The sequence below is a fragment of the Chrysochloris asiatica genome, unplaced genomic scaffold, assembly GCF_000296735.1.
Source record: "Chrysochloris asiatica unplaced genomic scaffold, ChrAsi1.0 scaffold00062, whole genome shotgun sequence".
Taxonomy (NCBI): Eukaryota; Metazoa; Chordata; class Mammalia; order Afrosoricida; family Chrysochloridae; genus Chrysochloris; species Chrysochloris asiatica.
The window spans coordinates 11,067,001-11,080,071 of record NW_006408580.1 but is presented as its reverse complement, the minus strand read 5'-3'; the positions used below and the strand labels follow the sequence as shown (position 1 = coordinate 11,080,071).

The window sequence follows — 13,071 nt, the reverse complement described above, 5'->3', positions numbered from 1 at the left end:
GGCTGTTTGTTTATGATTCCTTTTTGAAAAAAACCCAATCTCGTAATATTTATACCTTATATTCTTTTACATATTACATATGGTCATTCCTGGGAAAATAAAGTGGCATTTTGCATATACCTATAGATGGCTTTAATCTTAGAATTAATATTTTAAAGCTATTACGTTTAGAAAATTACAAGTTATAGAGTAATATTTTCTAGACAAAAGACTACAAATTAATTTTAAGTCCCTTTGATCATTTCTTAAATAATATCTTTAGGTATGAATGTGAAGAATCTTTTACGACTCTGAATGTAGATATTAGAAATCACCAAAATCTTCTTGATTCTTTGGAACAGTATGTCAAAGGAGATTTATTAGAAGGTGCAAATGCCTATCATTGTGAAAAATGCAATAAAAAGGTATGAATTGTCCAATTTTGTTTAAAATAATTATGATTGTATTTAATGTATTTGGAAGAAGGTGTTTGTTTTATTGATCCTCTCTCTGTATTCCTTTCCCTACTTTGGTATGGTGGGTGGTATCATAGATGTAGTGAAGATAACTGATTTAAAGATTTGTCAGAGAAAGAAGACAAATAAAATGGTACCAAAGGGACTCCAGAAACCATACAAGATTAAATCATTTTAGAAGTCATAAGTTACTATTAAAGTCTCTTATCTCTCAGTTACACTGAGAGCATCTATTGAGTGCTTAACTTTTGTGCCACCAGTGCTCTTTTTATTTTTAGGTTTAGTTAACATTAAAGAACAGCTTTAATGTGTTACTTATCATGTATTTGTTTGCATATAAATAATTTCAGATAATGGTTTGGGTTTTTTAAATTATTTTTAAGCTAATTGTAAGAGACTTGTAATTTCTCTTGTTTATTTTAGGTTGATACTGTAAAGCGCTTGTTAATTAAAAAATTGCCTCCTGTTCTTGCTATCCAACTAAAACGATTTGACTATGACTGGGAAAGAGAGTGTGCAATCAAGTTCAATGACTATTTTGAATTTCCTCGAGAACTGGACATGGAACCTTACACAGTCGCAGGTGTTGCAAAGCTGGAAGGAGATAATGTAAACCCAGAGAGTCAGTTGATACAACAAAACGAGCAGTCTGAAAGTGAGACAGCAGGAAGCACAAAATATAGACTTGTGGGTGTACTTGTACACAGTGGTCAAGCAAGTGGAGGACATTATTATTCTTATATCATTCAGCGGAATGGTGGCGATGGTGAGAGAAATCGCTGGTATAAATTTGATGATGGAGATGTAACAGAATGTAAAATGGATGATGATGAAGAAATGAAAAACCAGTGTTTCGGTGGAGAGTACATGGGAGAAGTGTTCGATCATATGATGAAGCGCATGTCATATAGGCGCCAGAAAAGATGGTGGAATGCTTATATACTTTTTTATGAGAGAATGGATACCATGGACCAAGATGATGAGTTGATGAGATATATATCAGAGCTTGCTCTCACCACCAGACCCCGTCAGATCGTCATGCCGTCAGCCATTGAGAGAAGTGTACGGAAACAGAATGTACAGTTCATGCATAACCGGATGCAGTACAGTTTAGAGTATTTTCAGTTTATGAAAAAACTGCTTACGTGTAATGGTGTTTACTTAAACCCTCCTCCAGGTCAGTATCTAGATTTAGCTTTCTTAACAATAAAGAAGAATTCTTTTGCAGGCATCAACATGTTTAATTTTGTTTTATGTTCATGAAATTTCAGTTTAAATGGGTTTAAATTTTTTTTTTTTGGTTATTTTAAAGTCACATTTAAAATTTTAAAGTACCTTTGAACAGTATTACTGTTATTAAGTGCTGTTGAGTCAGTTCTGATTCACGAACAGTATAAATTGACTTAAAGCATGTTCTGTGAGCTGCTATAATCAATATTAAGAATTATTTATAACTAGCCTAAGGTGGGGATGAACAAATTTTGAACTTCTCACAATTGGTGAAAGTGCAGACTTATTTGGAAATGTGGCTTGAACTTAAACATTGGTTTTTTTATATCCCGTTTTATTTATAGGGCAAGATCATCTGTTGCCTGAAGCAGAAGAAATCACTATGATTAGTATTCAGCTTGCAGCTAGATTTCTCTTTACTACAGGATTTCACACAAAGAAAATAGTCCGTGGCTCTGCCAGTGATTGGTACATGACTTTGGATTCTCATTCATTGTATACTAACAGTTGATTTCATCCTTTAATATGCTGCTGTATTTTTCCAAACCATGTGTATTGTTTTAGAGACTTGTTATAGATTTAAAAACTGTACAGAAAGTACAAAGTTCTTATTTACGCCCCTTCTCCCTGTACCCTTCCTCCTGTGACTATCTTGTATCCGTGTGGTACATAAGTTAACTTATGATGGAGCTGGAAAGTGCTTGTAGAGTCGTTTCTGACTCATAGTGATCCTGTATAGTGGCTTCCGGGAAGCAACTGGTGAGTTTGAACCGCTAACTTCACAGTTAGCAGTCCAGTGCTTATCCTAAAGGTCTAGTGATAGACCATCATTATTAACTGAAATTCGTATGCTGCACAGTTCTTTGAATTTTGACAAATACTAAATGTGTCCACCATTATAGTAGTATACAGAATAGTCTCACTACTCCAAAAATGCCCTGTTTTCCACCTACTTTCCTCATTCCTCCTTAACCACTGATGTTTTATTCTGTATAGTTTATCTAGAATGCCATATAATATAGTTGGAATCAAACACAAACCATGAGAATTTGGAATGCAAAATACAAAATTCTCGTGGTAGCCATAGTGGGAGAGGAATCATACTACAATACCTAGTCTAAATAGTCTTTTATTTAGAACAGGGATGGGGGGGAACCTTTTTTCTGCCAAAATGTATAACATTCTCAGCCAGACCATACAAAATAATTTTAAAATATTTGGCCAAACATTTCATTAACTCACTCCTAATGTGGAATCCTGGTGTGCTGTAGGATAAGTACTTGATTACAAGGTCAGTCTGAACCACAAGGTTGGCGGTTTAATTCACCAGTTGCTCCTTGGAAATGCATCTCAGTCACTATGGGTCAGAACTGACTCAACAACACTTAAAACAACAACAGCAGTGTGATGGCTGGAACTGTGATTACCTTGACAGTGCCAGACTAAATGATTCCCCAAGCCTTCCATTGCCTGAGGGCTGCATGTTCCCCACTCTTGATTTAGAAGCTGGCTTTGCTTCTATTACTTAGATAAATTATCTTTGTTATTCTCATGCAAAAGATTGCAAGATGATATTTAAAGTATGACATTAGTTTAAATTTTTATTAGGAAAAATTTGTAGATTACAATTTTGCCATAAGAATTAAAATGTAGATAATTAAAATGGCTTATCTTAAGTTTCTAATAACTGTAAAGATATAGATGTTACCTTGATTTAACAATTTTGTTCAAACAGAAGTAAAATGCTAAGGTAAGGGATGAGGCAGGCACATAATTCTGTCATTAAACTAAGTGTTGTAAAAAATATAAAGGTGTTTGATATTTATTTGCTTCATAGAAATCCTTTCATTTACTGTAGAAATCAGGTTGTTGAATTGACAGTCAATAGACTTTTTTCCCCTTCCTCTTTAAGGTATGATGCTCTGTGTATCCTCCTTCGTCACAGCAAGAATGTACGTTTTTGGTTTGCTCATAACGTTCTTTTTAATGTTTCAAATCGCTTCTCTGAATACCTTCTGGAATGCCCTAGTGCAGAAGTGAGAGGTGCATTTGCAAAACTTATAGTTTTTATTGCACATTTTTCTTTGCAAGATGGGCCATGTCCTTCACCTTTTGCATCTCCTGGACCTTCTAGTCAGGTAATTAATTGCACAGCTTGCTTTCTAATAATTTATGTTTTACAATGTGTTTGTTTATCCTGGAACTGAATTTAGAAACATGTCTGTCTTTTTTATATGGTTACATATAATCTCATGAGTTCCATTAAAATTAATTCGTAGCAATGAATAGTGAGAGGCTCAACCAAAAAATACGGGAGTTTTCCATTTATTTAGTTACCAGGAGTAGCTTATTTATAGACTTATTTTGAAATTTTTTTCATGAACTTAATGCTACAACAGTATGAAGGGTCTTCACTCCCTCCTCCAAGAAGCAACCCTTTTTAGTAGTTTATGTATGATCAATCCTTGCAGATATTTCTGTCTGTATGCAACTTATGTTAATGTCCTTTTTAATGCTTGAAGGATGGGGGAAAAAAATCCAGCTAATATTTTATCCTTTATAGGCTTATGATAACTTAAGCTTAAGTGATCACTTACTAAGAGCAGTACTAAATCTCCTGAGAAGGGAAGTCTCAGAGCATGGACGTCACTTACAGCAGTATTTCAACCTGTTTGTGATGTATGCCAATTTAGGTAAGAAGTTAAGTTTTCATAATTTCATTTTAATAGTTAATTTTGTATTTCATATTAAATGGTAGTGTCACTTAGGTCACATGATAATATATTCACCTAAGGAATTCACTTACTCCTATTGTTATCACTTGCCTCTGTATTGCAATAATACTCGTCAGAGTAGCCTTCTCTTTCTAATAACACCTGATTATTTCTTTCCAGTGATTCCGGAATTCTCCCATAAAAATTATGCTGTTCTGTCCTATACTTAACTCTGTTGTTTTTTGTTAATTTTCATATTTTTATATTTCCAAACTACATTTCAAATAGAGTACAGTAGAACATAGACTTAGTTGGCCAAGTTTTCATTGTCATTTTGGCGTTTCTTTATTGTCTTGGATGAATAAGTTACTTAGATTGAAATTATAAAGACTGCATCTAAGTGAATCAATAGCTAGTGTTGTTGTTGTTGTGTGCCATCGAGTCGGTTCCGACTCATAGCGACCCTGTATAGGGTTTCCGAGGGTGTAAATCTTTATGGGAGTAGTACTGGGTCCAAAATGGAGAATTTATTGAGCTTATATTCCAGTTAAAGTCTTGATGATAATAATGTATGTTTAGCCAGATTAGGGACTGATTTGAGAGTTAGCAGATAGTTTTTAATAACTTCTTCAAAAGCAAACAAAAACAAAATGAAGTTCTATACCCAAACATCCCTGTAATTTTAGGATTTTGTCTGTGAATTTACTAATCTCCAATTGAGTCATGATTTAGCATAAGGAACATTCTCCTTTACTTGTTAGTTTCTGCCGTTTGTTCTCTTCCCTTTCCTTTCTCTACCTGAAATGCTTGCCAATTAGTAGTTGAGAAGGAATGAGGTGTTGCACAAGCAAGCATAAATGAAATCTGCTTATCAAATTCAGAAATACCAAATGTAAGCATTCACAAAGATCCTCTGTGTGCAAATACTAGAGGACAGAGTGAAATAATTCTGTTGTCAGTTCAGGTCATATTTTCCCACCAAACACAAATTATAGATAAAAGATAGTAGACCCTATATTTATTGTGCTTCTAAGAATATAACCAACCATTAAATTAGTCTATTGTATGATATAATGCAGAAGCAAATAAAATAACAAAGTAGTTGCCATAAACTATGTTAGTAGTTACATTGGAATGATGGGGAGTGTAGCAGTAAGTCATTCCCTGAATGTTAGCAAAAAGTGTTTAGCTTTTCATCATACAAATAATAGACCAATAGTTTGGACTATTTTCTGAGTGATACCTCTTGCTAACCTCATTTTTTTCCTCACACATTCTTCTCTTTCCTCTCCCTACTTCACTATAGGCGTGGCAGAAAAGACACAGCTTCTGAAATTGAGTGTACCTGCTACCTTTATGCTAGTGTCTTTAGATGAAGGACCAGGTCCTCCAATCAAATATCAGTATGCTGAATTGGGCAAATTATACTCAGTAGTATCACAGTTGATCCGCTGTTGCAATGTTTCATCAAGAATGCAGTCTTCAATCAATGGTAAAATAAAATGTTTTGTTGTTTACAATAGTTTTAAGATACTGCTAGGCATGTTTCTTGTTAAGTACTGTCAAGTTGGTTCTGACTCGGCTACCCTGTATAGGGTTTCCCAGGAACAGCTGCTGGGTTCGATCCGCTGACCTTGCAGTTATCCTTCTAGTGCTTATCCTACAGTGCTACACCAGGACTCCAGATATATGTAGTACTTGATTAAAAGTAATTCTGAAGACTTTTAAATAAGTAGGTAGACAACATGTTATCTTGGGAGAAGGGGAAAATAATTTTCAAATGGTGGGGAGTGAAAATGGTTTTCAAAAAGTATGCACCTGAAGGTCCATGTTTTGAAATATTTTATAATATTTTGGGTCCTTCCACTTTTTCACATGTTAAAAGGAATCTTTTCCTATCTACTTGCTATTGAAATTCATACCTTATTTATGAAGTAGTTTTAAGAATGTGTAATGTTTTATTTAGCTAAATGCTAGTGTCAGCATTGAAATGTCACATCTTATAATGTTGGTATATTTGGTCATTGTAATGCTTAATATTACTTTCTGCATTATGCTTAAGAGATGATTTTAAATGATGATTTCTCAAAACAAAATTTAGAAGTTACTTTCTATGGTGTGTGTAAGCTGTATTATTGTGCAGAAGCCTATCCGTTTTTTATTGGTGACAAATCTGTATTCTAGGTAATCCTCCTCTTCCCAATCCTTTTGGTGATCCCAATTTGTCACAACCTATAATGCCAATTCAGCAGAATGTGGCAGACATTTTATTTGTGAGAACAAGTTATGTGAAGAAAATCATTGAAGACTGTAGTAACTCAGAGGAAACCGTCAAATTGCTTCGTTTTTGCTGCTGGGAGAATCCTCAGTTCTCATCAACTGTCCTCAATGAACTACTCTGGCAGGTTAAAGGAAAATAATTGTTCGTAAATCTTGAATTCAATTTGTAACCCTTTTAAATAAGCCATTCACCATATCACTTGTTTTTAGGTTGCATATTCATATACCTATGAACTCCGGCCCTATTTGGATCTGCTTTTGCAAATCTTACTGATTGAGGATTCCTGGCAGACTCACAGGTAAATATCCTTTTGAATAATTAAACTCTGCTAAACATTACTAAAAATTACTGGTCACCATTTTATATACTTAACAGCTTGGATTTCTATTAAATATTTTATATTAAACATAAAACATTTTTTAAAAAGGATAAGGATGAATAAAAATTCCCACTTCCTTTACACTTTTTATTTTTAATTCTTTTCTCTCAGGACCCATCTTTTGATACTTACTATACTTTTTCTCTGTAGTTGTTTTCACCTTGCTGCTGCTGCTGCTGCTGCTGCTGTTGAGTTGGTTCTGACTCAGCAACCCAGTATAGGGTTTCCAGGGAGTGACTTGTGAGTTTGAACTGCTGACCTTGCGGTCCTGGGCTTATCTTTCAGCACTATACCAGGACTCCTGATTTTCACTTTACAACCATTTATTTTAGGAAGTATTCAGTACCCTTTTCAGTATGATCAAAGATTTTGAGATTTTTCTAGAGTTGATTTGAATGGAATCTTAACTTCACTACTCTCTTTTAAAGAAAACTATATAAAGCATTTATACCTTTAAACCAGTTAGTCACATTTTAGCTATCTTGTTTCACTAGAGCAAGAAATAATGATAAGCAGTATATGTGAATTAAATGTGGGAAATTTACTTTTAGTAAGGTTTTGAATCACTAGCCCAAGATTAAAAATATTACTTCATAGTGAACTTAACAGTTCCTTTGGTAAACAGAGTTCAATTATTTGTAGAGCCACCCACATGTGCCTGAACACTATTAATAATCTGAGTACAAGGTCGGCAAAGATAGTTGTTGCTGTTGTTGTTAAGTGCCATCGAGGCAAAGATAGTAATTGATGAAAATGACATTTGAAATTGGTGTATACTGATGGGCAGAAAATCAGATGTGGCTGGCAAAAACATTGAGTAAAATACAATTCACATAAAATTCACCATTTCAAAGTGTACAGTTCAGTGGCATTTAGTGTATTCCTGTCACCACCGTCTAGTTTTCAGAATTTTTCCTCACTATAAAAGAAAACCCATTAAGGAGCCCCTCCCTGCCCCCTACCTTCTCTCTCTTTTTCTCCCCTTAACTAATCTGCTTTGTATTACCATGACATTACATCATATGTATTCTTTTATGGCTTGCTTCTTTCGTTTAGCATGAAGTTTTCAAGGTTCTTGATTGTTAAGGCGCACATAACAATACTTCATTTCTTTTAAGGCTAAATGTTAGTGTTCAGTGCTGTTGAGTCGATTATGACTCATAGTGACCCAGTATAAGGTTTCTGATGAGTGGCTGGTGAGTTTGAACCGCTGACCTTGTGGTCCTATGGTTATCTTACGGCGCCATACCAAGACTCTCTTGGGACTGAGTTACTGTGAAGTACTGTCTAGTGTAGTCTGACGCATTAACCCACAGCGCCACACCAGGCTGAGCAGTACTCAATTTTGTGGCTATATGCTGTATTTTGGAGCCCTAGTGTGGGCTAATGCATCACACTGCAAAGTTGTTTGAACTGCAAGGTTGGTGGTTCAAGCTCACCAGCTGCTCCTTAGAAACCCTTTTACAGGGTCACTATGGGTTGAAATGGACTCAATGGTACTTAACAACAACAACAATGTGGTGTATTTTGTTTATCCATTTGTCAGGTAACATTTGCATTGTTTCCATTTTTTGCTATTGTGAATAGTGCTGTAACAAAGTATTCAAATCCAAGTTTTTTTAGAACCTGTTTTTACTTCTCTTGGTGGGAAATCTACCTAAGAGAGAAATTGCAGGCAGGGTAGTGTTTTTAACACAAGGTGTTTGTTTGTCCCTAAGATCATTTATAATACTGGTTATCGAGGGGAAGAACAGGAAATGGTGACTGGGTATATTGTTTTTTGATCAGTTCCACAGGAGCTGAAATAAATTGTCAGATTGGCCAAATTATACTGTTGCTGGTGAAAATTGCTTTACCTGCCATGCCTTCTCATTATTAGAATATACCTTTACTTCTGTACTGGCAAATTATATCCCTGTTGTTTCAGAGTCATTGGATTCTTTCTTCCCCTTCAGAAATTGCAGTGTTATGGAAGGACATGAGTTAAAGCAAATTCTTCTCAACTATGGTCGCTCTATTAACATAGTGATTATGATTGGGCTGCTATCCTCAGGGTCAGCAGTTTGAACCTACCAGCTATTCCGAGGCTTTTTCCACTCCCTTAAAGATTTATAGCCTTGGAAATCCTGTACAGGATCCGTATGAGTCGGAACTGACTCCACGGCACATAGCAACAACAACACGGTTGCTTTCAGAATTCACTTTAATTTTCAAAGTTTGCATTATTCTCCAGTGTCCTGAAGTTGCTTCCTGTAATGGATTCAAATTAGATAGCAAAATCTTTTGGGGTTGGTAAGAGCATAAACTTTGTGGAGTCAAAGAGCTAGGCAGTCTCTGGCAAGCTATTAAACCTGTCTTATCTGTTGTGGCCCTGCGGGTAAATGCACTGGACTTCATGGTTGTCGGCTCAAGCTCACGAGTCACTCCTGGGGAAACCCCATATAGGGGTCCCTATGAGTTGGAATCAACTTAACAGCATTTAACAACAACAAATCTGTTACCAGGGTTCAATAATAGTGCCTACCAGGGAGGGTTAAGATTAAATGACTACATTAAATGCATTTTGTGAATGGCATAGTCATAAGCATTTAATAAATGTTAAGTCTTTGTTCTATATCTTTTCAGAATTCATAATGCACTTAAAGGAATCCCAGATGATCGAGATGGGCTGTTTGATACAATTCAACGCTCTAAGAATCACTATCAAAAAAGAGCATACCAGTGTATAAAATGTATGGTAGCTCTCTTTAGCAATTGTCCTGTTGCTTACCAAATCCTGCAGGTGAGGGATTTTGTTTGCTTCGTTGTTATTCCCTAAAACAGTTTTGTAGAAATCTTAATTAGAACTAAAGATTCTATTTAAAAGAAATCTCTTCTGAGAATTGGGGGATATCATTTCAAGTGAACATTGAAAAAGTAATCTGAATCCTCTTAACCTAAATTGTTTTCTTTTGAAGGGCAATGGAGATTTGAAGAGAAAGTGGACTTGGGCAGTGGAATGGCTTGGAGATGAACTTGAAAGACGACCCTACACTGGCAATCCTCAATACACCTATAATAATTGGTCTCCTCCAGTACAAAGCAATGAAACTTCCAATGGTTATTTCTTGGAGAGATCACATAGTGCTAGGATGACACTTGCAAAAGCTTGTGAGCTCTGTCCAGAGGAGGTAAAAAAAGCCACCAGTGTGCAGCAGATAGAAATGGAAGAAAGCAAAGTAATTCCTTACTTTATAGGCCAGTGTTTATGTAGTAATGATCATGTGAAAAACAGTTAATGTTCCAGTTTGGGTTGCTTTAGCGTTTACTGTATTTGGTCTTTAAGTAAATAGGTACTTAGGAACCTCCTTTTGCAGAACTTTCTGTGAAATTGTAATGTAATACTTCTAAGAGAATCCAAATCATGGCTTTTTTCTTATTTTGTTTGCAGTATTAGGAAAGTTGTAATGGTCAGTTTTGTGGATTATTTCAAAATTTGTTTCAAACAGAAGTATAGAAATAAACTTGCCAGTTTAATTTTGCTATCTATTTTAAACCGTTACAATTAGGAGCCAGATGACCAAGATGCCCCAGATGAGCATGAGTCGCCTCCACCAGAAGATGCCCCGTTATACCCCCATTCACCTGGATCTCAGTACCAACAGGTAAAAAAAGAGTCTGTTCTCTGTTTTTTCCAGACTCAATTTTTTGTGCTTTATTTGAAGGCAAGCCACATTTTTTTTTTAATTTTAACTATAAAGAGCCCTGATGGTGTAGGATAAGCGTTGGACTGCTAACCATGCGGTCGATAGTTCAAACCTACCAGCCACTCCACAGGAGAGACATAAGGCTATCTGTTCCCGATAAAGATTCACAGTCCTCAGAAACACTATATAGGGTCACTGTGAGTCAGTACCAGTGGTTTTCTGGGTAAAGAAATAATGGATGCTCTAGACAAGCTTTTTGGGTTGGAACAGGTGATCTGAAGAGCAATTGTGGCTTGGGGTCACGTTGCAACATGTTTGAACTGGAACCTGCAGCGTTTTCCTTGTGAAATAGATGCGCCTCTTGTACTATAGTTATAGTTAATGAAACTGTAATCAATGTGTCAATTAAAATGATCAGTCCTTAGTGTAAGGGATTACACTGACATTTCCTATTAGGTAAGTCTGGCAGTGGATTCTGGAGACATTAAAGTATGGCAGAGGACTAAGAAGTTCCTGGTTATTTTGCCTCAGATTTCAATTACCTTAAAAATTGTTGGGAAATCTCCAAGAAAGATTTAACAGCTTTCAATAAGTGCTTAATTGCAGAAAAAAAAAAAAATACCTGAAGAAACATTTTTCTGAAGACGCATTCTCTATGAGAGCTTTCCATTCTAACACACAGATTTTACAAATTGAAACTCACCTTTCCAATTGTCAAAATTGTTGCTGTTGCTAAATGCTGTCAAGTCATTCCTGACTCCCAGAAACCCTGTATAGGTTTGCCAAGGAGCAGCTGGTGGATTTGAACTGCTGACCTTGCGATTAGCAGTCCAGTGCTTATCCTACCTTGCAACTCCGGTACTCCATCTTTTGAGACAGTGGTACTCAGAGTAGGCTTCTGAATTCCCTGGAGGACTGGTTTTAACAGACTGCTGGGCCCCAACCCCAGAGTGTCTGAGTGGTGCATGATAATTTCTGTTTCTAGTAAGTTCCCAGATGGTGGGCGATAGTGCCACTGCCCCAAGTCTGTGGGCTGCACTTGAAGAACTTTACATCAAGGCATTCTTTCCTGTATTTTAGGGACAAAGGTAAAGGCTTTTACAGTCTTGGCCTGGTGAGAATGTGGAGAAACATGGGAGCACTGTATATAGGGTTTGGGATTGTTTTTTACATAAGAAAAGTTTTAACATCCAGTTGTCTTCTTACCTTTCAGAATAACCACGTGCATGGACAGCCGTACACAGGCCCAGCAGCACATCACATGAACAACCCTCAGAGAACTGGCCAACGAGCACAAGAGAATTATGAAGGCAGTGAAGAAGTATCCCCACCTCAGACGAAGGATCAGTGAGATGCACACACTGAACTGGCTCCATCAAGACTGTGCACCCAGGCCTTACAGTCCAACCTTTTCTGTGTCTGGCTAATATTTAAAACTAGAAAAACTATTCCTAATCAACATGGAGTGGAAAGTTTATTCACTGTCTTATCTGCAGAAATTTGTTGTCAATATATAACCCGCCTGCAGTGGAAAGTGTATAGTGTTTTGTAATAAATGGCCTGATGCTAATGTGTAAATGGCAAAGGTGTATATAGTATATTAATGTTTGACTGTTAATTCTTAAGCAAGAAACTTTTTTCTTGATGAGACTCACAGATCTACAAAAAACAAAAAACGGCAAAAATTAATTTTCTTGTTATTTCCGCTACATTCTGCAACCAGTGTTGCCTGCCTCGTGGCAGTTGGATCAGCTCCTTCACAAAAGCAAAAATAAACCAACAGCAACAAAACCGAGCCCATCCATGTCAACCATACCATAGTTTCATATTAATTCTTGCCATTGGAGTCAATTTTATTATGAGCAATGTAAGGCTGATAATTTTCGAATTATTTGGTTGATGTGGGAAATTGGTGATGTCACATTGTTTCTAGATCTTTCTCATTGCCTTTTTAGTCTGATACTACTAGGTTAATCACTTTGAAGCTATAGTTATGCTGTAACATTTAGCATGGCTTCACACTAAGTTAGTGTAGCCAATGAGGAAAACAATTACTAGAATGACAGCAGTTGTCCAAAAGTGGCAGCTGTATTGCTCAGAGCTTTTCCTTACACCTAGACAACAAAATATAAAACGAGGGTAGAACGGTGACAAGTGGGCGGTTTTAAGTTACACATAATGTTCCATACATGTAATATTTGACAGTTTGATCTCTGGGTGGTTAAAAAATATTTAGGTTTCAATAACGGGAATTTTCAAAGATTTCAAACAAATATGCAAAAATTTGTTACGTCAGGATGCTTGAGCAGAGTAGAAGACTGTATTT

At 36.2% G+C, this 13,071-nt stretch overlaps 1 protein-coding gene across 2 annotated transcripts in view; it reads left to right on the top strand.

Annotated features, from left to right (window-relative positions):
- USP9X (ubiquitin specific peptidase 9, X-linked) overlaps positions 1-12,510 on the top strand; it is a 94,335-nt gene extending 81,825 nt beyond the window's left edge. The window contains exons 33-44 of one of the 2 annotated variants that reach the window (XM_006864266.1): positions 263-404; positions 879-1,632; positions 2,030-2,153; positions 3,598-3,823; positions 4,249-4,378; positions 5,706-5,891; positions 6,584-6,804; positions 6,890-6,978; positions 9,685-9,841; positions 10,017-10,277; positions 10,608-10,703; positions 11,959-12,510. In XM_006864266.1, the coding sequence (XP_006864328.1) occupies positions 263-404; positions 879-1,632; positions 2,030-2,153; positions 3,598-3,823; positions 4,249-4,378; positions 5,706-5,891; positions 6,584-6,804; positions 6,890-6,978; positions 9,685-9,841; positions 10,017-10,277; positions 10,608-10,703; positions 11,959-12,096 (2,524 nt within the window). In that variant the 3' untranslated portion in view covers positions 12,097-12,510. The remainder of the gene's footprint in view (positions 1-262; positions 405-878; positions 1,633-2,029; positions 2,154-3,597; positions 3,824-4,248; positions 4,379-5,705; positions 5,892-6,583; positions 6,805-6,889; positions 6,979-9,684; positions 9,842-10,016; positions 10,278-10,607; positions 10,704-11,958) is intronic. The other variant, XM_006864267.1, reaches the window with a different exon arrangement.
- The last annotated feature ends 561 nt before the right edge of the window (positions 12,511-13,071 follow it).